The following is a 25972-nucleotide window of genomic DNA, read 5'->3' on the forward strand; positions in this document are numbered from 1 at the left end:
TGTATACAACTCCAGAGTACTTATCTCACAATATTTTCCTGGCTGATTTCCGCTGAGGTCCAAGTATGTGCTTAAAAATCTGCGTGGGAGAGATGCTGACACTGATGCAGGGAGAAGCCCTGCAGGCTCTTCACCCAACTGCAGCGCTGGGAGATTTCCTACTGTGTCTCTGCACATACTGTTTCCTTGTCTTCCCTTTCCAACCTGTCATTCATTCTATTTCTCTGAAACACGGCAATTGGTGAGTCCCCAATAAATCATGTACTTTACTGCTGGAAAAATCCAACACGTCTATCTGCTGGAAAACATACCTCTGTGACAAAGGAAAAGACTATATCAAGTTTCTAATCCCAACAAAGTCCTCTCAGTTTCTTGACTGGAGTTCACTTAGCAGTGTCACATTATCATTCTTGTTTCCTGATATCATGTTACTGAGGGGCTGGACAAATAATTATGTAAAAATAACTCTTCGTCAGAGACACAGGATTAGCCTCTCCACTCTTGCACAGAATGAGGTTAAAGGAACTATTTCTCATAGAGATAAATGCCCAATAGTAACCGTTTCAGATGGTCTTATCTACGAAGCAAAGACACAACCTGAGGAAGCCCCCAAATCCCAAAATGAACACAAATATCTGAAATAATACTAGAGCAGTTTAGTTTCCTTCCACTCAAAACCTTACAGACATATGGTAAGAAATAATGCCATTACGACTTTAAAAACAAGTCATGGAGAATTTTCTCCACGCAATTAACAGCCAAGGATAGATAACTCTGTAACTGATCAAATGAAAATCCAGCACCCTTTGGAGAATCAGCACAGCAGCTTTAAAAAAACAATAGCAGCTCTGAGGACTGAAATCAGTGCTCTGGGAGCAGGGTCAGCTGGTATGTGTGAGTACAAATGGGAATGATTCCTGGACTTTAGCTGAAGATCAATGGACATTAATGCCTCCATTTTCCATTCTTCCTGATGTTTCTAAAGAAGACTCTACCTTCAGGACCCTGTGAACAACACTGCAGTCATTCCCCCTCATCCTAGGCGTTTTACAAGGGCTGCTTAGGGTATTCCCTTCCTCTACATCTACTCTATATTTCTAGATGGTATATGATTGCTCGTATTGTAGATCAGAGTAAAAAATATATACTGTTTGGTGAGAAACCTGTCCATAAAACAGAAAATTCCCTCTCTTGAGGAAAATCAGTACTAAACAATGTGCGGTTTCTTATGAGCATATAAATGGAAAGGCTTATCCCAGCTTACGCACATCTTCCTCTCACTGGTAAAAGATCTTGGTGAACACCTAATAAGAAATTCTTAGGTGACTTGCCTTCATCCTTTTTGAGTTCCCCATCGCTACAATCAACAGCAAGCTAGTCAAGTTTCTGTAAGACAAGTCTTGATTTTTTTCCTTCCCTCCTATTAGAGACAAAAAGTTCATAAATGCCTCAGCAAAGCTCTTGCTGGGAAAGCAAGTCTAAGGGCTGCCACTCTGCTGCTGGGGGAGCCCCAGGCACAGCTGCTTCCTTCCCACACTCCCAAAATCCCAAGAGCACTGAGGAAAGACCTAGGCTTTGTCCTCTCCAAACAGGTGAGTTGTGCCTGGGGAACAGTCAGGATGGTTGTTTGGATACAGCCACAGCATCCGTGCTGCCAACCACTGCCACCAAGTTCTTCAGGACACAGGCCCTCACGTGGCATCACAGTCAATGGACCCCATGGGGCAGGAATATACGGAGGATAGGCACTTATAAAAAAAAAAAAAAAAAAAGCAGCTTTCATTATGTTCAAGTTATTTAGATTACTGATGAGACCGAGGAACTGCACAAACCAATACCCAGTAGTAAAAGCTGCTTACAAAATGCAGAGTAGGAAAGATGGTCCTTGCCAAAGAGGCTTTTAAAGTGAAGAAAACTTCCTTCATAGAAAATTTTTCTGTTTTATTTTCCAGAAGTGCTTTTTAACAAAGTTTTCAAGGGATTCGAGCAGACACCAAAAAGCAAAAATAAATCATGGGAACTTCATTTCACTACCTTCACTTTACTTGAGCAGGGAAAGCTTGAGGAAATCAGAAGAGCAGGGATGATATTTCCTTAAGAGGCAAAATAAACAGATCCCAGTTTCTGACAAAGTTTGGGGAGTTAACCTGATTTACATCAGTGTCCAGCTCCAGATATTCTATTTGTGCATACCATTTCCAGAAAGCTGAGCATTGTTCTAAACTCCTCTCAAAATTAAGCATATTGTTTAGTTATCCAAGACTGCAGAAAAAACCCGAAAGTTTCTCCACCTAACAAGAGTTTGTAGATTTTCTTGGAACAGTACCAGATGACTTGGGATCTCAAATTTGTTGTGGGACAGTGAGAAGTTTTACTGAGCAGGTGGGCAAGAGTCAAAACAGGAAAGCTCACCATGTCTGAGGCCAGGATTAACAGAATATAAATTGCATGGTATTACCTTTGGAAGTGTAACATTTCTTTAATGAATCAAACATTATGCTTTGACGTGATCTACAAAGCCCCATGCAAGACTCCTGCTGGGCAATTGCTCTTTAAATGACAGCAACAGTTGAACACTTTAACCTGTGAATAATTTAGAAGTCCATTAAATATTAAATAGATTTCTAGATAGATGAAAAATCCTTCTGCTTATTGCAAAAAGGAATCTGATAATTGTTATTTAGAGATGTAAGCCTTTTGTGTCTATATTTTAGGCTTAGTGATTCCTGACTCTTAAGATTTATTCTAAAGGCAAAGGTGGTCCATGAGACATCAAGAAAAGACACTGTTCTTATCTGTTACTGTAAATCATTTCTACTTATCATCTCTGTATATAGGGACAAGGACAATGACAGCTTGGGAAAAGACATGCTGCCAGCCAATCCAGCAGCAGATCTCCTGCTGCCTGATACTGCCTGCTTTAATTGATCTGAGAGGTTTCAGATCCTAATTGCCATTAGTGCTGCTAGAACAACAACTCCAGTGGCAATTTACAGGGACAGAAGGTGGAAAAACTCCAGGAAAGATGGCTTTAAGGGACCAATATCCTTTTTCTCTCTCCAAACATATTCAGGTGTCAGCACGTCAGTTCTTGTCCTGATGTTTTGCACAACACAAAGTTCAAAATTTAAACCTATTAGCTTTTGGAGATTCATTGCTTAATTTCAATCTAAGGGAACGGGGCTATTTACAAAAATGACAACGGTGGTCTGTAAAATTCATGCATGAAATTATTATTTTGAAATGTCCTGTTGTGGGAAAAAAAAAAAACCACAACAGATTTATGTGTCTTTCTGTAAAACTAATATGCACGTAGTTTTAGGTTTTTGTTCAATTTAAGAGAAGCAGGAGAATGGGCAATGGTAAAGAAAAGCAGAGATACTTCAGTTTCCCTATTATTGGCTAAAAACAGATAGTTATTCTTCCCCAGGCCTCCAGAATGGTAGATGCTCAGGAAAAGCACACAAGATTGATGACTTTATCAAAATTGCCTGGCATACAAAAGTCTTTGGGGGAAGAACAGCAAGGAACTTGGTAACAAATCTGAAGGACGTAACAGAGTATCCCACTTTGCTGTGTGCTTACTGCTCCTATCTTTGTAGCAATTTATTCTCATAAATCTCATTTCTCCTGTAAATATTCCCGTTTTCCATACTCACTGCAATGCCTGTTACCTGACCTGCCAAATAACTGACAGCAGGTGTTGCATGCAAGTCCACCTCACCTAAATGCTTCTTTTTGCCTCATTTTGCCTACGACTTTCTTACTCAGTTTAAATACTGAAGACGAACAAAGGCTTCAGAGTTTAGGTAACAAAGGCTGTCGGGAATGCCTGGCCTATGGACTCATAGATTGTTGTGGCTACATGTTATTTGGAGTGATGGTATTGAAAACCTCTTGCTCTCAGCCTCACTGAACTCATTAGTGTTCTGGCCAGCACTTAGTTAATTCAAAGTTAGATTCAGCAGTGATTTATCTTTAGAAACTCCATGAAGCTGGTTTGCAACATTTCTGATGGACACAAATTCTTTTTATCTAAGGATCTGCTGTTTTTCTTCAGAAGAATTGTCCATTTCCTGGGCTTCAATCCATTCCATTACTCATATTGCATTATTTCCCTTAACTGGGAGCAAGTTTAGTCAGATGAATACCTATAATCCTGTCAAGACAGCAATATTCAGCAGCTATGCCTGCTGCAGGTAAGCTTCTAACCACTTAATGAATTCAATGCCATGAAGAAGAAAAGACAAGGTGAACTGACTGCTTTTATAATGACATGCACTATCTGATGCTCTGGATTTTCTGTCCTGTAGCTCCTCACCTCCTGCCCACTGGCAGCCAGTCACTGTAAGCCCAGCAGCTGAGAGCTGAATGTAAGCCTAGCCATGCTGCAGTGCTGCATCTGCATGACACCACCAGCTCTCCTCCTCTCACAGATCCTCTAGATTCACCTTCTGGGCCGGACTTCACAGGAATGTGGAAGCTCTTAAAAGGTTCTTACAACACCACGAAATAAAATATTATCAGAATAGGTATGATTTCAGTCTATGAATGTTTTTTGCCCTTAATATAAACAAGACTAAAAAGTCCTTTTTCAAAAACATGTTTTTAAATTATGAACTATAATGAGTGCTAAAGGGAAAAAAAAACACAACAGAACTGTAAACTCAACCAACTTCACTACTTCTTTTCCTGGGGGAAAAACAATACAATACCTTCTTCCTCCTTTATAACATCTTTAACAGTGACAAACAGATATTGCCATCACCTTTTTTGAAACTGCTTAGAGACCTTAAAATACTAATGAGAACTGGATTTCTCAGAGTTGGCTGCAAGCAGTCACCATGTCCTGCAGGCCACATGGAGTGACTCTGACACCATCCATGAGGACTACCATAGTTGTACCATCTCCTTGGAAGCTAAAGGAGAAGTGGTGCCTAGAAAAGCTCCAAGAGCAGGCAAGCAATGGAGAATGGGTTCCCTTCTTCCCCTGCCTATGAAATCTGCATTTTCCAGGGTAGCCATCTGGGGGCAGAGCTGAACCTGGACCTTCTCCATCCTGGCTGGGGTCCCACTGAGGGTCTGCTGAGTGTCCTTGCACAAACCATACTGGGCAGAAACCTGCAGGCACATTCCCTGTGCTGGCTACAAGGGAAAGCCTGGCCATAACAGTTCCTCTTTGGGAACATGGGCAGTGACCCTAGCACCTGGCGTATGACCTGCCTTATGGCTAAAAGGTGACTATCTGCTGTGTCTGATCCTCAGCTCCTGTTTCAAAGGGCTGAAAATGCAATTTACCTTAAACCAGCTCAAGCTCATCTCTGAATGAATAATTCCTTCAAGTCTTGTTTAATCCATCTGCAAACGGCTCCACTCATTAGTTTGCCATGGCACAAATCCCTTCTGAGGGCCTAGAGCAGGTCAGCATGTGTGTGTATGTGCATGTGCTGAGTGCATATGTGGTGGGGCAGCTATTTGCTAGTGACCGGAGGCATCTCCCCCTGTCCTGGAAGAGGAACAGCACCAAAGCTCAACACCACTTGCTGTGAACTTCCACTGTGACAACCTGTGGTACAGGAGGCGTGCACCACAGCAGCTCACAGGTTGCACAAGGTGCACCTCTGATAACCATCATTACCTCCCATCCTCTGCCCATCTGCAGAACTAGATGGGGATTAATTCTCATCTCCTGCAAGAAAGATATAAAGTGGACACTGAGCCAGAAATCCAGTTTCAATACCCTTCACAAAGTAGCTCTTCCATCTTTTGGAGTATTATATTTAAATAAGAAAGAGGAACCTGCAGAATTGTATTAGCATAACATTACATATGATGCTTTAAATTTGTAAGCATTGTTAAAGAATACTGGGGTGTCACCATGATCCATACTATAACATCAGTGACTGGTGAGAAAGGTGAGGAGAAATAATTTTTATAAAGCACAGGTATGTCTCCACAATGGTAAAAAAGGTTCAGTGCATGCTTCACAGGTAAGCAAGATTTTGTTCAGCAAAAAAATTCTATAGTGAATACCCTTTAGCCAAGAAGATTTCCAATACATTGAAAAGAAGAGTAGCAACTGCCCAACTCATCCTGCAGTACCACCCCTAGCACTTTAACTGCCTCACCTCTAACACGTTCATCACACAATGACTTTGTATTTCATAAAAACATAATTAAAGCCAAGCATTCAGACAACATTATCAGTGTTGCTGGATCCTGTTGGTACTACCTGCCTCTGCAGATCAACCGGTAACAGTAACAGGAGTTTGTGTGTGTGTCTGTTAATTTAATAACAGAGCAAATAACACTGTTAAAAGTGCTCTCAGTACCGGGCAACCCTCTCATCACTGCCCTTAGCCACCACTAAACCCTGCATATGGGTCTGATGACTTTGGGTTGTAACACCACAGGGTGCTGGGGGCCAAGGAGAGACAAGCAGGCAAGATGCTCAGTGCCTCTTTCTCCTCCCGACTTGCAGTATAACCTTCCTTACTTAGCTTTCACCTGGCTAAGTCTGCTCTCACAGCTACTCTGCTGGTCTAGGTGGGGGAACAAAAGCAAGCTCTAGTCCTGCCCATTACCATGGGCCATGGAAACAGGTGAAGCTGTGCCTGTCTTCATGCCACCAGCAAAGATGTAGGCAATCTTAAGGCAGCCAGACCTAGAGAGGAGAATTGATGGCCCAGATTCACAAAAGTACCTGCCTCTCATTGACTCCAGCAGGGCATATCTCAAAACCTATGCCAATTTAGTTTTAATTCTCCCATCTTTCCCTTGCACAAAAGCACTATAAGTTAAAGCATTAGGTTTCGATCAGACACAAGGTACTGACAAAATTTTGAAGGCAGAAAATTCTAGTAATTACTTCTGTTCATGACTTTTTTCCTCCTCACCACGTCACTCTGCTTTGTACTTTTTGCTTCTCTTCAGCGCAACAGAGAAAACTAGAGAAAATAAATCCCCCAGCACATGGTGTCCTTCCTTCTCAGCCCTAGCAAGGACTACCAGATCACCCTTCTGAAACTACAGGTAGAAAAACCTACCGTTCATTACCACGTTTCCCTTCAAAAGCCTGCTGCCAGCCACACTCCAGTGAGCTGGCAGCTGCCTGGATGCTGGGGAAGGGATTTGGGAAACATATTTCAGGGGACAGCTCAAACTTCAACCTCTAAGGTACTTCCACGGCTCTCCTCCCTGCATCCCCCAGACTTCCATTTGCATTTGTACAACCACTTAAAAACAGTTTGGGGGTCTGGGGAGGGTTCTTGCTATTCTAGCTTGACCTCATCAAGGAGGGTGGTCAAGCAAGGGCCACAGCTTGAAGTACACAGCTTGCACCTCAGTGGTAAGGAGTGATGCTGGGCTTGGCCCAGTACACAGAGTGTAGCTGTGACTGCAGGAACTGCCTTTCAGATAGGTTTTTAAAATTGATCTGTTAGTGCGGTTTAGCTGCCAGCATCGACACAGTAGAGCTCTTCTGTGCTGCCTACAATATAATGGGGGCTGGCAGCCTCCCCAAAACACAGCTGTGCTTGGAGATTTCCTTGCTGGCCACAGTGTCCGTGAGTTGGAACAGAGGTGGAGAAGCAGCATCAGCTCCATCATGTTCTCCTCCCACATGGAACAGTCTCCCCTGCATGTGCGTCCATCCCGCTCTCCTGCCCCTGCCAGGGCTTATTCCAGTCTACTTGCAGATGTGCTCATGGTTCCCTGCAACCATTTGTTTCTTTTCATAAACTATTCAGTAATGTTTGCAGAACATAAACCAGTTAGGACATCTTGCCCAGGGACAGACATCAGCAATCCAGAGATTCAGAGAAAGCAAAGCTAAACGATGCTGTCACTACAGTACTTTAGAAGGGTACCAGTGTCTCTCCCTGCTCATACCACATCCAAAATGTTCAACTAAGTAAGCAAGCACTGTGCAGCCTGAACAGAGTGGCTACAGTTTATGCTATACTGCCTCATCTGTTCTTTGCACCAGCTGTTCCTGGAAGGAGGTGCCACTGAATTGTTTCTCTCTTCCTCTGATGCTCTGGAAGAAAGACAGAGGGCATTTTTTTTTTTTTTAATCTTGTCTTTTAGCAAAGGGAACAGGGCCGGATTGTTTTGTACTGGCACTTGCTACCTTCTCATCCTATGCTGTTCTTGCTGCGCAAGCATGGTACAAGACATTACATGCTGAAATAATATTTAGGTTTGCGGCTGGGCTCGTTACTGCTGTAATTTTGAAGGTATAACTAGTCATCAGCATTTCAAAATACATTCAATTTTCACTAAAGAGGCAATTTCGACAGGGCAATGACCATAAATGAATGACAGTGTACCCAAGAAGAACGAACAAAGCTGCCAGTCTGTCAATAATTTGTCCGATGTGTCATCCCAGTTTAATTAAGAGAAAAAATTTACTGTAAGAGACAGGAGAGCAAGTCAACTCTCCTACAAAGGTGCCTCCTTTGTGCATTAAAAATAATCTTTTGTTTTGAATTACTGATGGACAAGCAGCTTATGGCAAACCATTCTCCAGAATTAAATAGATGGCTGAAAAATATGAGACAAATTCATCCTTTATGCACCGGATAAATTTGACTCTGGATGATTTGTGGGTCTTTCAAACCCACCTTGGTGAATATTCCTGCAGATTTTGTATCCTGCAGGCACTGAGCTGACCCCAACTACAGGCAACTCGCAGCTCTTCAGCGAGCAGCCACGGTGGCCACGATTTACTCCTCTACCCCAGGGGGAACGGAGCTGCCGCTTACCAGCACTGCCCTTCCCAGCTCTGCGCTGCACCTCTGAAGGCACCCAGCAAGCTGTGCCCCAGAGCCTGCCAGACAATGTCTCCTAGCCAAATCCAGTTTCTCCCACTTCTGAAGTTTCAGTGGAAGAGCAAAAAGCTTTCTCAAGTCTTTGGAAAACTGCTTCAATCTGCATATTAACTTTTCAATCAGAGGTCTAGTCTCTCAACATGTCGAGGGATGCAAGGCTGCTCCACGGATGTTGCTTACACCAGCTAAGAACCTGTATGGTATTGGGGCCAAAATAATCTGTTTTCACTGAATGATCTGGCCAGTGACTAAATATACAATAAAAAGGTTATTCTATGACACAATTCAATGACATATTTCTCTATAGTTCTGGAAATCTAGATACAGTAGCACCACATTTGCGTCAGAGAAGGAGAAAGCTGACTGCTTATAAAATAAAAGCTATGCTGTATAGAGTACTTGTTTTGTCCAAGATGAATGAAGTCAAAAAAACAATAAAAACAGTGCATTTTTCAAGAACATTGATTCAAGGGAGTAGTTTTCTCCAGTATAATAATCAAAGATACCACAACACATATAAATAAACTGGGGACTGAGAGCTGTAGTGTTAACCTGGTAATGTTCCACAAGGCAAATACATCTAAGTGCATTTATCTCTCTCAGAGCAGATATGTAAAAGCATTCGCCTCCATCATGCTGTTGTCCATTATCAGGTCTACATGCAGGCCCAGAAAGACTATGTAGTACATGTATAAATATACATACCCGACTTGGGTACAGTCTCGATACGGCAGCACTGAAAATATGCTACAGAAGGATCTTCTGCTGCTGATAAGGACTATTCTAAAATATAAAAGAAAATGAAAGAAATCAAAGACTAAAATTTATAAATCCCACCACAATAAGCAAAGCAACAGATGTAACCGTTGAGGAATTCATAATCATAAAACTTCCATCACGAATTATTTCTCCCTCCTCTTTTTTATCGCACAGGTAGGGTATTGTACTGAGTCTTTACAGAAGTGCTGGTGCCATATATTACACAGCAAATGGGTAGTAGAGTCCCATCCCCTCTACAGGCTTTCTAGGCAGACTACCTTGAAATCCAGGACAGATGTTTTTCTAGTGAAAGGAGTCCACCCAGAGAGGCAAGGACCTGTTCTGATAGCTCACCACTATGGCTGAAGCTAAACAGACAAATCCAGCAGCAACCCAGGTTAAACATACCACAACTCTGCTGAGTCCGCACTTATTAGACAAGAATTTCCAGCTGCTGGTCAAGACCTTTCTCTGCTAAACCAAAGGACTCCCTTGATTTTCAGCTTCCTGTCCCTCAAACAGTTTGAACCACGGATGAAGTCAAAGTCTGCTATTATCATAAGCTTTCAGATCACTGTTCTCCAGGTTCCTCCTTGAGTCTTCTCCAGTTGTACCCCATCACCCTTCTTGGTCTCTGAGCAGTATCACTGGCCTCAGCAGTTGCACAGATGGCAGATATAAATATCCTATTCTTCAGTCTTACCTTTAAGATCACTGTGTAGCCCTGACGACCTGCCAGACTCCGTGCTCAGTAATCACATCAGCCCTCTTAGTTATGATGTTGCATTGTCACTCAGGCATGACTGATCCCACAGCTTCTCGCCCCTTCTCCTCTAGTGCTACATCTATCTCAGTCAGTAAGCTGAATCCCTCCTGTGAGCATGGCTTGCCTTCATTCCTTATAGGCAGGTAGCTCAAGATTTGGCTACAGGAAAGCATACATCATCTGCCTGCACAGAGCTTATCTCAGGAACCAGGACACTCTTACAGCAACCGCCTTGTATTTTTTAATGAGTGTCCAAACCTCTGCATCATCTGCAAAGTCCCTGTGTGGCATTAAATCAAATACTTTAGAGTAACCTATCTGTTTTACAGTCATACCTTTAGCTATCATGCTCTGATATATTTGTTAAGCAACATCAAAACCACCTTGAGGTCAAGATCCACTTTCCATAAAACTGCATGGACTGCCTACAGCTATGTTCTTACAGTTTTGGGAGATGCAGACTGGCAAGAAGCCAAGAGAAGCTAAGATATAAAATGCCAATAAATAACCAATTGTTTATAAATATACCATCTTTCCTTATTAAGTTTAGGACACTGACAATTGTACAATGTACACTAAAAAAGACCTTTCTTCCCTCTAAAGTCAGCCAACAGTCTGCATCCCCTCAAATTCCTTTAAGACACGGTGACAGCAATTTGTGCCATCTTCTAATCTGTTTAGTGCTAGAATTTACTGATGTTCCACCTTTCCAAAAATCTCCCCTTGTGATCCAAATGACAGGACCTACTGCTAAGTTGGTTGTCAGGGACATTGCACTTGCTTGCTTTGCTCTCCAACATTGATTTTTCTGACATTGCGTGCCACAGATCTGTATGTAAGGATTTCACCCCAATTTTTCCTCCATTGTCCTACACTGGTCAAAGTGGGACAACAAGCCCTAGCAATCTATTTTGTTCTTTACTGTCCGAAAACCACCATATGCACCTTTAAGTCTCGTACCAGTTACACTGTTAGTAAAACACTGTTTCCTTTAAGGGACCAGCTTAGTCATTCTTCTTGGAATAGATCCCCAAGAGAGCTGCTGCATGTAATGCTTGGAAAAAATGCAGAATGATCAATTTTCCTTCTCCTGGATTGTTCTTTTAGCAACCCTATTTTCTTCCTTAAAAGCATGTTTAAAAGCAAAGTGGTATTTACCCTTTAATAAAGGAGGGTTTCTAATAATAAACATGCATACAGCATTAGAAAGTTCTCCTGCAGCAGATGAAATGTGATTTCATTGTCTGAGTGCTCTAACAGCCCTTACCTATGGTAAATATCTCAGATCCTGTGAGATGGTCTTGTGGTGCAGCAGTAAATTATAGAGCGGGGGGGAACCATTTCTCCTATTTGAGAAAGGCAATCCACAAGCAACAAAACCTGGCATATGATTAATTTTGTGCTTGCCACTGCTTATTGCTGAATGGTTGCTGCTCACAACAGCTTGCTTGTTCACTGGAAGCCTTGTTTGCTGATGTATGAAACTTGGCACAGATTTTGAGGCTGACATCAGAAAGCATCTCTGAATTTGGAAAACCACAGTACCCACTAAGCATATTCCCCCCACTCCCTCTGGTTGCTTCTGGAAATACAGCTCTTCCACCAGTGCCCTACACCGCCTAAACAAAACACCAACTCTTAAAGAAAAACAATCTGGTGCTTCCATGTCCACAGCAGAGACAACAGTGGGAAGTTACCACAGAAAATTGGCTGCGTGTATCAGAATGAATCAGACCAGAAAGGAAATAAAATATACCAGACCAGTCTCTAGAGTTTTTTTCAGATTTCTTTCCCTTGGGACCCAAATATTGCCTCTCTTTCCATAAACCAGGGGGTCCTCTTTACATAAAGATCTCCTAGGTAGAGCAGGAGAGGAGCCCATGGCCTCCACTGCCAGGATGCCAAAAAAACTCATCTGCAGAGCTGCTGGAGGGGGCTGGTGAAAAACAGCCTTAGGAGCTGGACTGGAAGAGAAGCAGGGAAGGCAGTGGTCAGAAGGTCATCACAGAGAGGATAAAACTGCATTTTATTTCGAGGGCTGATGACACACATGGAAAACAAAAAAAATCTGATGGCCTGCAATGGTTTGCTGGAGCAGAAAGTCCAAAAACTTGTCACAAGTATGCTTTGTAGAAAAAGGTGTGGTGAAAGCCTGTTACTGTTCAAGAAAATTGAATTCTTGATTATGGGAGAAAAGCATTTTCCTGTATTTCAACTCTTCAACAAGGGTGTCTATGATCCTGTGCCACTCTGAATGAGCCATCTCCAGCATCAGATGCATCCTGAGTCAAAGTGGGTTTACATGCCCCGATTGCCACTGTGCCACCAAGACATGTTTAAAATTACTTCATTAAAAGGTTTTCACTCTCCAATTCTCACATTTCACCAAGAAGTTGTATTAATTACTATGGTTCAGAGCAACCATTATTTTGCAAGAGAGCTCTGACAATATGCAACTGTCTGAGACTGTAAAAGCTAATCTTCCAGTTTCCTCAATGAGGTATATTCTATGAAACTACAAAAATTTTCTGAGCACAAGGCTCTCAATAGAATCGGTAATTCACTTGACTTGAAGAAAAATGTCTGGGTTTTTTAGTGTCTGTCTAAGTTTGACTGTGTTGCACTAAAAGGCTGAGATCAGGTAACGTGTTATATACATCATATGTACCATATACATGCAGAATTTTTTCTCATACCTGATTGATGATGTTTGACTACCAGGGCTTTGCTGCCCTGAACGTATAGGTGAACCCATAAACCATGGATGTTGTTTGGGGAGCAGACATCATTTTAGAGTCTCCCAAGTTCAAGCTGAGACTACTGGAAGGTGGATGAGAGTAATTATGAACTGTGAGGACACTTCAAATAGACAACCTCTTAGAGTGCATATGTGTGCATATCCACAATGAGAAGGGCAGCAGAAGAGACCCTTTCATGGTCTGTGGATTATGTTTAGCCTTGGCTTAGATCTGTATACTAACAAAAAAATTAAGAAAGCAATGCCATGGGGGTAGGAGAGGAGCACCATTTTACTGCTTTTATATCTGCTATAGAGGATGACTTTAGAAATGTTCTTGCCCCATTCTCACCATGAATTGTTTGTTCAGCTGGCTCAGGTTGCTGTTTCATTGCCCTTTTCTGCTAGATAGGAAATCTGCTTCACAATTTATGGAAGATACCACCAATAAACCTGCTGAGTAAAGTGGGTGAAACCACACGCTGGTGGCTACCCATGCTAATTTGTATGTTAGGCTTGACCTGTCTTTGTCTTTTAATGGGCAAATTTATTTTGTGCTATTTAACAACACTGCTTCGATAATACAGTCTAGCAAACCTAATTTTCCAGCTTCTTTACTAAGCCAGGTCTGACAAATCCAAAGAAACCGGTTTAACCGGTGCACAGAACCATCAACAGGAAGCTTTACAAGGACTAACTGATAAGCTGTGGTCTGTGTATAGGTGTTTTTTCTCTGTGCTGAATAGCTGAACTCTTATTTTTCAACAACAGCCAGTCCTGCCTTGCTGCTGGACTGCCGACGGCTGGACCCAGAGCATTGTTGCTCAGCACATGGCATCCCCAGGACTGAGAGGGGAAGAGCTCTCAGTGCCGCAGGACAAGGACTTGTCACTTTACAGGTTGAGAGCCACAAATAAGGGCAGGTACCAAAGAAAGGAGTCCTGAGCTATCATCTACACTGCAGTTTTCTTTGCTATGACACTCACGGTCACATGCCAGTGAAACAATTACTGAAAGCGCTAGCTATTTTAAAGCCCAGCTATAAAAGTCACCACTCAAAAACACATTCTGTGTAGATGTTTTCAAAGCTGGGTTCCTCAAGTTAAGTGAAAGGATGTCATGCCATGAAAGAAGGGTCAGGGGTTTCGGAGAGAGCTCAGAGAGCACGACTCCAGCCTGGCTCAGAACCTATGTCTTGCATGACCATGCATGAGCCACCTGGGACAACATCCTGAGCACAGGAGGGAGCCCCAGGAGGGTTTTCTATCCATCGCACTACCTGCGCCCCTCCATGTCACAGTGAACCAGGGAGGACACCAGCTTTAGAGGTCTTAAGGTACTCAGAAACTGTTGATTTTAGGATGAACACATCAAGCAGATCCACTGGAATTTCCAGAGGTCCTTCTCATCCAGAACATCTGTTAACTTCAGTGACTGCAATAGCATCCCAACTCCTCAGAAAAACAGGGTATGCACTCAGACTATTTACTGCTAGACTTAGGTAGCCTTCGGGGTGACACAAAGTGTTGACTTTGCATTTTATTTTTAGCTAATATTGCTGTGGCTCTTTGTCCATAGGACAAAAAGCATTTTCAAAACTGTGTGTTTTATTCTTATTGTATCTGTGTTCTAGATAAAAGGGTCTTTATTATGATTATGGAAATATTCTGAAAAACTGTCTGCTAATAAAAGATAAGAAGCCAGCTGAGTAACAGAAGTTCATTCACTGTTTTCTTAGCAAGAAAAATATTCAGTTATATTATCAGATGTAATGACTGATATATGAACTAAGACAAAATACTAGGATATGTCCTAGAAATACTTCTTTTCCAGCAGATGAAGAGTTTGTGAATCAAGTATTTATTCATTTTTTTCACAGGTGATATTTCTATCAAGTTCATAGATGTATTTTATATGTGCGCCTCAGAAATTACTCCTTCTCTGTAGAATTTGCATAATACTTTATGAATAAGTCTTTCTAGCTATAAGAAATTCCCAGAATGTACATATATTTATGTACAAAACAGAATAAAAGTAGAGGGCTGCTTTTCAGTGTTTGATTCCACATGTATTTGTGGTAAAGACAATAATCAGCTGCTGGTCAGACAATAGTTAAGACAACAGTTCTGCATGCATCTGTTTGCTACAAAAGCTGCTTCTAAAAAGCCGTTGTCTCTCAGAGCCACCTTCTGCAATATTTATGTTGATTACTACCTTTCACTTAAATTAATTGTACATGTTGGAATAAATGTTAGGAAACTTTTGTTCAAGCCAAGTAACACCTACCAAAATTCAATTCATAAAACCTGCAGTTCATAGAATCACAGAATGGTTTGGGTTGGAAGGGACCCTAAAGATCATATTGTTCCAACCCCCCTGCCATGGGCAGGGACACCTTCCACTAGATCAGGTTGCTCAAAGCCCCGTCCAACCTGGCCTTGAACACTGCCAGGAAGAGGGCAATGGTTCAATGTAATGTCAGAATTTCTACTGACCTGGTTCCATGTTTGATGGAAACCACAGGCTATGTGCACAAATTGGTCCACAGGAATGTACGTGGTTCTCGCCCACAGCAGTTGTATAAGAACAGGTATGTGCAAGGGTCAACTCTCAGTGGGATGGTTTAGTCTATATGCAAGCTGTTCAGGTAGTCTATTAAAAACCTATTCAAGTTTAGGACAAGAATAAAATCACGAGGCAAGTGGGGAAATTGTCTTGGGGAAAAAACAGAGAGGGCAGGTGTCTTCTTTGTAAGCAGGGAGGAGCTAGTTTCACTTTTTAGCTGGATGATAATGCAATAAAGAACCTATTCTGCTGATAAGAACACTATGACAGGCACCATGTCTGTGCAGTAAGGGAAGTCCCTGCCGACTGCTGCTGTATAGGTCCCACCGGTGCCTATGGCTGCAATCCGGGCAGTGCATGCCCCAGCTCATGGTGTGCTGTGGCCGCAGCTGCACCCCTCACACATCCCCTGGGAGCTCCTCTGCCTGCGTCTGCCCTGACAACAAAGATCCCACTCCTCAGCTGGCCAGAACCATCTGCAACTGCACATTTACCAACCAGCACTTTGCATCCAGGACACAACAGTGTGATCGTGATCTGTCACATTTATAATCTTGTAAAACTGATGATAATCTTAATACCTTTCCCTGAAGCTGTTTTCTTGAGTTTCTTGTCCAGTAAGCCTCCTGCCACAGGCAGCCCTGACAACCTAGCTATCTTGACGCCTACCCTTACACCCACTAATAGATGTTGAGATGTCATTCAGCCATTGCTAAACTTGTTCCCAGCAGGTTCAGTCATGTGCCCCTCTCACACTTAGCACATGGCACTACCCTCAGAGGAATGCAACCAGACTATGCCTAGTTTACTCTGACTGATTTTCATTTTACACAAGTTATTTGTATAATGGAGAACACAGGTCTTAAAAATCCATGGGCTAGCACTTCCATTGACCCCATACTTCACCTAAGGAAGGAGCATGCACTGCAGCCTGCACCTTCACGACTATTTTAAAGCCCATTACTATAGATTCAGTTAAGCAGCAATGGCACACTGTGCTCTTGCACAGGGATGCTGACCCTGCCCTCTTCCTGCGCCCCATGGATGCTCTTTGCAGAAGCAGCCTTTGGATGTACAGTACCTGCCGTTTCTGGTATCGTGTTGCCGCATGTTCTTGATAAAATGAACCTTCTTAAAGTTCTTTGGTCTGGGTGATCCTGAGAGTGTCCGACATCTGAAAAATAAATCAGTTGGGGTGGAGGGGGAGAAAGAAAAAAATAAAAGTACTCAGTTCCCTGCTGTACGGCCAAGAAGTCTACACAAAGGCAGGAAGGAAAGACGAGACAAGTGATTCAAGTCGCCCTGTGTTAGGAATCAGCAAGAACAATAAAGACAATAAGTCTGGAAATGCGACAGCTCAAATACAAAAAAATATTTTAAATAATAATAAGAAAAGGCACCACCACCCCTCCCTTCATGCAAAAAACCACATCATAAAAAAACCTCAGCAAAATAGAACTTCCTGTAATCTGCCGTGACAGCTTAGCCCAAGCTTTCAGAGGAAAATAAAAAAAAAAAAATTAAACTAAAACAAAACCTGGTTATGGGATTTTCCTGCCCACACTAACACCCACACTTTTGTATCCTCCTCGGCTATTGATAAAGGAGCTACTGAGGAAAGTTCTTTCTAGTTTTAATTTTAGAAAGATTTAAAATCTCTCATTTGCAAGGATAATTCCTATTTGCTTTTAACTCTAAATATTACTTTTCACATTCCTGACAGCATACAAAACAACTGAAAATAAAATAAATTACCTCAGGGGAAAAAAAAAATATCTTTCTTCAAAACATTAATCCTTAAATCTATTTTACATCTGAAAGCACTTTCTAAATTGCAGTTAGAGAAAGAAATTGCCAGAGGGAGGAGAGATGAGACAAACAGCAATATCCCCCCCCCCCCCCCCCCCATTCCATCCTTGCTCTTTTTAATCAGCTGAAACCACAGTGCATGTGAAAGCTTTCTCTGTTTCATCTCAGTGCTGTTGTGTTGCACGCCGCAGCACAGCGCGCAGGCACCAGAGATAACTCCTGTGCTCGCTGCACGGCCAGGGCTGCTGGACCGCAACCCCTGCATCCTCCGTGGGAGCAAAGGGACAAGCATCCTCTGCCAGCACACGGGACCAGCACAGTCCCTCTGTGTTGAGCCTCCCTAACCTATTTTTCCCATCCTCTCCTATGCATAGGCAGAGTTCAGCAACTTCCCAACCCTGGGAGGTCCTTTTGTTGGACTGAAACCACAGTCCACTGGTCCCAAGCCACCAAGAACTGCCAGTCCCCACTGTACCCAAATGCCACCACCCTCCATGGGAACACCCCAGAGAGGGGGACCCCATCACTTTGCCAATTCTGCCTACTCCTATTAGTAAAATCCTTTAGATTCTCTCACCCTCTGGTTGCAATTAGCCTTGTTAGCTTCTTCACAGGAAAATACCACCAAGAGAGAGGTTCTACCAGTAACTCTGCAAATTAGCAAGTAAAAATACTGCCTTGCAAACCATACACATTTGAATCATTTATGAGAATGCTTCATAACATGCTGGTAAGCATTCAACAGTAAGCTTGGTAAAAATAATCAAGCCTTGGTAGTAGGCCAGTTGGTACAGCCTCTGCTATTAAGTCTTTGCTTTGAGGTGGGGAGAGACAGGCAATCTGCATGTGGATAAACAAGGCTATAGGCTAAATATCAATATAAACCAGCTGAATTACAGGTCCCAAGATAAAGAGACATTCAAAATTAAGCTGCTGCCTTGCCAAACAGCTGACCTGGAAGTGTACCATGCACTGGGGTCAGATTACTTATCAGCCCGTTTCTGAACTGTTAAGCAGTTGCTCCATTTTCCATCACCCCAGAGGATTGACTAGTGACTAATTACTGTGGTCCCCAGAGAAGTTGTGGCCTCCTGGATGCAGAAATAAAACTGCACTGAAGCTGCTGATATAACAAGGATGGGGGCAGATTTATTAGTGAGGTAGCAGTCACAAACTTAACAGCCAACACAGAAAGACAGTAACACTGGTTACCAAAATAAGATCGTGAGTGCTGAGAGAACAAATGATAAAAATCCATAAAAAATAAGAATACTAAAAATACTAGCCTTCAGAAGCTTACTTTATTAAACCAGCTTGTACTTACTCTTCAAAGGTACTATGTTAGAGGCTAGTCACTCCTACTAGTGACAACTGAACCACTCTATTAATCAAATCTGACTTTTTATTTCCTGACATTTTCTGTAAATAGTGTTTTTTTAATTTAATAACCTAAAGCCAGGGAACGTGTAATTCATGTCACCTACCAACTTGCAGCGTGTGTGAGGTTTCACTTTACCCACTATGAAGAACAGCTTTAACATGAACACCCAGCTACCTTCCAACATGCACAGGGACAGCAAGTCTGTCTGTGCATGTGCTTTACAGACAAGTAACCAGAGAGAGAGTAAATAAAATGACCTCCGCAGTGGGGCATTTTCCTCTATGTCCTCCAGAGTCTCCAGAGAAGATCGCTGGGAGATCAGCCGTCGTCTGCAGAGAAAACAGAACACAAAACATCACTGTGGTTTAGAATGCATGAAAAGTCCTCAGAGCTGTTAATTTAGTAAAACTCACAAACTGCCATTCACTAGCCGAGCCGTACCTTTGGATATTAATCAATTTTGCCGTGTTGTGATTACCTTACTAAATCAATTTGATCCCAACAAGAAGCAAACTTAGTTCATACAAGCTTCACACAAGCAACAGAAGTTGAAACTTCCCAACAGCTCCTCCTCAGCTTGTGCTTTCAGGTTTTCCTTCCTTCAGGGGTTTAACACCCACCTAACACCAGTTCCACATTTGCTGTGGTATAGTTTGCAATGCTACAAGTACACTTCTTTGATAAAATAACGCAGATGTATATCTACAGAGACTGCCTGTCATTCACACTGCCACAAGAGTCACTTACTTCTCTTTGCCCCTTGCCCTTTTTACCAAATAAATGCCACTCTCAGTGATGTCCATCTCATGGCTTCTGTGAGGAGTGACTGAAGAGAGATGAAAGATGATGGAGCCAGCAGCGCTGGGCACACACCAGCATTTTAAAAGGGACCTCTGACCATCCCTCTGAGCAGCACAGATTAGTTTAGTCCTGTTTTAAACCAGTCTTCTATGGCTGAGTCAGATCCCTCCTCCACCTTCAGTGAAATGAAGTAAGGAAATATTAGCATTTCAAGTTTTCTGTCTGTTCTAGTGGGCTGGGAAGAAGCCCCAGTACAGGCTTGGTTTTAGCCGCAATTGACGCTCCACAACCTCCAAACAACCCAACGGCATCACGAAACGAGGAGCTGCACCCAGCCCTCCAAGAGACACCAAAAATACACACGCACAAAAAAGAAAAAGGTATAAGATACAGCCCAACTGCAGGCACATAATAAAAAGTTAAGCTGGCAATCATCAAAATGACGCCATGGGTGGGTGTTAAGCAGCTGCAACGGCCAGCGGAGCGAAGGCGCTGTGCTGCAGCACCCGGCTAGCACGAGGAGTGTCAGTACCCATCGCTCCTAGGGGCCACTGCCAAGGTGTACAGTGCCTTGCCAGTGATTTTGTGAGTGTGAACTTAAACGATAAAAGTCCTCATAGACTACCACTATTTTTTACCCAGTTACCTTAATATCCTTCTCACTGACCTGCCTTAGTCCCTTGACCTGCAAGTAAAGTTTCCCCTTTACAACATTATAAGCACCCCCGTGCTGGGAATGGTGCTCATTAATTTATTCCTGGGCTGTATTATCACAATAAACTGTTTGATGCCAGTGTAAGCAGTTTTTAATCCTTCTTGCAATTTGCTAGCCCCTCCAGTTGTGCTGCTACAACTGTTCCTGCAGCCATGCTGCAAATCTGATTACTGAAATGTTTTTCAGTTCAAAATAACTCTGAGGTTCAGTGATTCAGTTTACTACTAGTTCAAACACCAGATTTCTGTCACTAACCTCCAGACAACACATTTCAGGACAGTTTGAATGTGTGTGCAGCTTTTTGTGTACTTAGAAAAAAATCCTAAACAATTTTTAGAGCAACTAAGTGTGAAGCGTAATCCTCTTAGGAAAATATGCAAACTTAAATCCCCTCAGGCTTTGTCTAAACTAGAAATTCAGAAGATCTGGTGCAAGATAGGATACACCTTCAAAATGCTAAGAAAAAATAAAGCCTGCACTTCAGGTTGCGCTGAACTTGCTGGCGTACACAAGAAAGGAGAGAACAAACATCGGACTCCTGTGCCCATGGGTGCTCCCTTGGCTCCATCCACAGCCAGAGGACATAGAGATGCTCTCCTAGGGAGAAATTCAGATCAGGAGGAGCTCCCCCTCCATTTTCAGTTACATTGGTCCATAAACAAATCTTGGAGGCTTCACTACCAGCACTGCTGATGTAGCAGATGATAGCTGTTGCTTTTTAATATCTTTTTATATGTCATTACCTTAAGACACTTAAATTATGGCACCCTCCCATCTTGCGGTGTTACAACAACGAAAGCGTACTTTAAGTGTTGTTAGTCAAAGAGATAAAAAACAGTACAACCTTGCCACCTTCTCTGTATTAAATTTATCAAACTAGTCACACATTATTTCCCTTAGATGCCTGGCAGGTGCCATAAAGGCACTTGTACAACACCAGATGCATATTCCAGCTGCCACTGCAACCCTCCTCCAAGTCTCTCCTCGCCCAAAGTTACACACCATCCTCAACTTCATTGCCAATGGCTTGGTGGAGATGGCTTTGAAGAGCCTACATTTGCATCTGTTATTAAGGCAGATGCATAAATTGGCAGAAATACACACAACTGCATTTCAACAACTCCAGGGCAGTTTTAAATGCTGCTGACTGTTCAGATGCCTTTGGCTTTCCTTGCCGGTCACAACTTCTTAAACCCAGCACCAGGGATGCCGCCTCCTGGTTTTTGCTTGCTAACCCTGAATGCAACACAGGCTGGATGGGGATCGCTGCCACCTCTCTTGGCACAAGAGCTGACACTGACTTTCACTGGTAGTGATTTTTGCAGTACTTTGAGGACCTTACACGACAAGTGAGTCTGCACAAAGAAGCGGGGGAAAACTTTGCTCACCCAGGCTTGGGGTAAGAGCACTGACACCTCAGCTCTCTTAACTAGTATGAACATAAGCACAACTCTGGATAAATTCATCTAGGAAGGAAGGAAGCAGATAACCCCCTCCCTCAAATCATCCCAATGAAGCATGGGTCACACAGAACCCTGCAGTGATAAAAATGGGGGCTGCCCCAGCCCAATCCCCTCCCTGTGCTGGTATCAGTAGCAGTGAGACAAGGACACCCGGTCCAGCATTCAACCCAGCTGAAACCTGCCACATCTTTCACCTCTCCCCAAAATCATTAATCGGTTCAGCTCCCTGCACAATCACAGAGCACCAGTGGGGCAGGTCTGCAGCAGCAATTCTGCTGAAAACAGTTCATATTGCCCAGGAATTGCACTTTCTTTTCACTGAAGAAGCTCAGCCGCAATGAAATATGCGCAATTATTCCACTTTATCTTAAATCTTATTTTGAGGTCTAATTAAGATGACCTAAATACCAGTATTTTATAAGCTTTCCACAGCTGGATATTATACAAGAAACGCTAACTAATAAACCTACCTGCTGTGAACCAAGTCGCATCCTGTGCCACACACACAGGAAAAGAACAATTTTGGAAAAGCAAAGCTTTTGAAAGGGTGTTCAAGGGAATGCAAGTGAAACCAGTTTTTCATTCTTTTCATTAAAAATTAATCGCCTCAACTGGTGTTTAATATTTAAATTAATTTATCATCTTTCTTCAGGCAAGCAGTCAGGGCTTGTCTATACAACTTCTAAAGGGTTATTTTCTAAAAATTGATTAATGTGCTGTAACAGCTGCTATATGTAGACACTTAAACTGAAATAACCCAAACCGTTCTCTATCATACATTATCATCATTCTGATGTAAAGCTGTGTTGGTACCTATTTTATAATAAAAAATGTCCTATTTCAATAATAATTAGGGCTAAGAAAGAGTATCTATAGGCAGATCAAAACAAAACAGCACTATGTGACTCATACAGGATTTAGGCTTTGGGATAAGTCTTTAGGCAATGCATTTTCAATATAAAATGTTTTAAAGCTTGTTCAGAGTAAATGTCAGCCAGATAACACACACTAAAATAGAATTGCCCTTAATAACAAAATTAATGATGTTTCAGTAAAAATGTAAATTTCTCCTCGTTCAGGGAAAGCCTTAAAAAAAATCCTCCTAGTTTAACTACCACATCCCAGGTACACCAAACTCACCCCTGTCTCCCCCCACCCCATGCACACCGAAGAAAGCAGTTTAGCTCTGGAAAGGTGATGATCTCCTATTTCTAACTATCAGTCCCTGTTAAGACATTGTCAGTCACAGTCTCATGCCACTTATGGATTTTTTCTGTTTTAAAATCATGTAATACCACTTTCCCTTAAGAATCTATCTCAATTATTTTTTTTTCTGTTTCCTCCCTGTTCCCTGTGCAATTGTTACATGAGCCCAGAAATTAACAACACCCTACAACCAAATTCCAAGCCCAGTCCAAAGAAAGAGACTAAAGATCTATTTGATGCCCTGGTATTTTAAACAGCTGTTTTCTAAGATATTCATGACCCTGTTTGCATACTGGATTTCTTTTTGACCAGCTGTCTGAATCTCTGTGGAAGTTTCTTAAAATCTAAAATGTTGTCTCTGTTTCCCCCCTCCAAAGTCAGATTAATACGTGGCTCAGTTGCAAAAAATCAAATAAAATCCAATGACAAATAAAATAAGGCAGGTCTGTAACCAAAACAGCAAACAGTCAAAGTGAGTAGACTGCAAAAAGATTCACTGTAACCAACTCATCAATCGGTGGAAAATTATCTTCTCTGTCAACTGCTGCAAATACTCAGCTCAATTATGTTAAACATACAAAGTCTTAAGCCCCACAGACAGGAGGTGATAAAAAAATGGAACTGCAATCAGAACACTGGATAAATTAATCCAGGAAGGAAGGAAGGAAGCCGATGATAATCCAACAGATAAGGAAAAATAAATCCATGTGTAATGACTTTCTAGCACAGCTACAAAACCAGGAAGAAAAAGCTGCATTTTAAATACGCCTAATTTTTGTGAAAGTTGTGGGTGTAGATCGCCCTTGCTTCTGCTAAAATAACAAAGCTACAATGGCTGAAGCTAGTAGTGTGGGTGCCATTGGCTCACAGAACAAAAGCATCTCTCAGGACAAGCTTCTCTGCTTTGTCTGGGACAACTGAATCCCTTCTGAGATGCAGTGATGACGGGACACACAAGAGATAATAATCTGAACATCTGCTGACTGCATTAAACACTAATGGGAGAACTTGGGAGGGCAAAGACATTTCAGTAGCTGAAGACTGCTGGTAGTTCACATGCCCACTGGGTCACCCACTCCCTTCAGGTGGCCAGGGAAAATGAACTTGCATGAAGAAGAGCCATGGGGCAGAAACAACAGGGCTATTACCTTCTGGTCACAACTGTATTTCTAATATTGTGGCTTGGGAGCATCAGAAAAGTACAAGACTTCTTGGCACTTGGAAAATGTTGAATTCCTTATTTTCACTGTCCCTTCATCACAAAAGCTGTATCCTATGAGCAGGAATTCCCTCGTTACATACAAAAGGGAAGTGGAAATAAAGTTATAAAACTTGCAGCACAGGGGAATGAGATCAGAATACCTGTGAGGATAGCTTGGGGCCTGCCTAGGCGTGGAAATGGAAGGTATCTCTCTGCTACCCATCCACTCTTCTGCAAGGTGTCAGCTCTGGAGTCAAAGAGAAGCTCTTGCCCAAAAGCCAACCTAGTCCTTTGCAAACACTTCCTGGGGAGTTACCAAAACATGCTTTGGATGTGTAACATCCATAGGTCAAACCAGGCAGAGCATCACTTTGATCCTACCTCTATGGGAACAGCAACCCTCGGGCTGTTTTTTCATTGTGCTTCACACTGTTCCCTCCGGCACCAAAACGGCTTGAACAGTAAAAAGAAAACAAGGAGAGTATTCAATGAGATGTAAGATCAGGCTTCTAGGTGATACAATGGGAAAAAAATATAAATAGGTATATATAATATGTATTGCAAGTAAGTATATATATAAAAAAAATACAGTTCTGGTCTCTAGTCAACAACAAATTCTGACTGTTCAGTATTTTAGTTCCTTCAGCACATGCTGGTCACAAACATATCTTCCAAGCAACGGTAAGTTTTGAATAAGGTACATTTACCACTCTTTTCCCTAATTCCTTTGGAGTTACGGTTTGGGTATAAACAAACGCAGCTGCTGGCTGTCTCCTGGGCCAGGGGAGCAGGCAGTCAGCAGAGAGCTGCCAGACGCAGGCAATGCCCTGTCCCCAGCAGCCCCAGACCCTTCGTCACCCTGGGGAAACCTAAAAGCGACTTTGACTCCTCAGCCTGCCAGCTGCACGCCTCTGACCAAACGCCCAGGCTAAGCTGACATCAATTAATACACTCTTCTGAAATATTATACAAGACATCATCTGTGTACGAATCCCCATTCACTTCCTGACCCCTGACTCCATTACCCAGCATGAACCCAGATGAAAGACCCACTAATGAGTCACCTCTCGCCCTCCCTCTGAAGTTTTTACTGGGATTCCTATGTCCCAGCTCATTTTCTAGCTATCTTTTGCCAATATCACAGGAACGCAAACACAGGAAAAACAAACCCTGAGACTATTGAAAATTACTAAGGGAAACAGAGTTTCCAGAGCTACCCAAACTGATATAAAGGGGTATTTAACTGTGTGCTATCATAATTACGCAGCAGAGCCATTCTCTGCAAAGAACATCATTTAGGACTAACAAGCTACGCAGTGTCTTGGCAAGGCTGCCTAAAACAGGAGTTAAAAGCATCTGGTGAACGCTGAAAATGGGTTATTTTGTTAATTCAGCAGACCAGCCCAAACACACAGAGAATATATCAAGAGACCTCTATTTAGCCGTCACCTACAGTCAGGAAGAAATGCAAACATGGTTTAAGACAACAGCCTTCTGCCGTGAGCTGTGAAGGAAAGTCTCCAACATGGAAATCTTAAGCTAGCAGGACCCCCAACAACCTGCTCCTCTTGGGGTACGTATTGCAAGGAGACACATCTTCAGACCTTAAGCTAGCAATAATGAGGAGAATAATGCCATGCCAAATGTCTCCCTGGTCTCCACCAACCTTTCCGAGGTGAGCAGGAAGATGGGCAGAAAACAAGGGGATGAGGGGAGAGCTATGGCATGAACCTGCCTC

The 25972-nt window shown here is 42.5% G+C and overlaps 1 protein-coding gene across 1 annotated transcript in view; it reads right to left on the reverse strand.

Annotated features, from left to right (window-relative positions):
* The window catches only part of CABLES1 (Cdk5 and Abl enzyme substrate 1), a 76417-nt gene that overhangs the window by 20488 nt on the left and 29957 nt on the right, over positions 1-25972 (reverse strand). The window contains exons 2-4 of the mRNA XM_074899092.1: positions 19106-19177; positions 16740-16832; positions 9537-9614 (exon numbers count right to left, since the gene is read on the reverse strand). Coding sequence (XP_074755193.1) covers positions 9537-9614; positions 16740-16832; positions 19106-19177 — 243 coding nt within the window. The remainder of the gene's footprint in view (positions 1-9536; positions 9615-16739; positions 16833-19105; positions 19178-25972) is intronic.

Source organism: Athene noctua, chromosome 2 (assembly GCF_965140245.1).
Source record: "Athene noctua chromosome 2, bAthNoc1.hap1.1, whole genome shotgun sequence".
Taxonomy (NCBI): domain Eukaryota; kingdom Metazoa; phylum Chordata; class Aves; order Strigiformes; family Strigidae; genus Athene; species Athene noctua.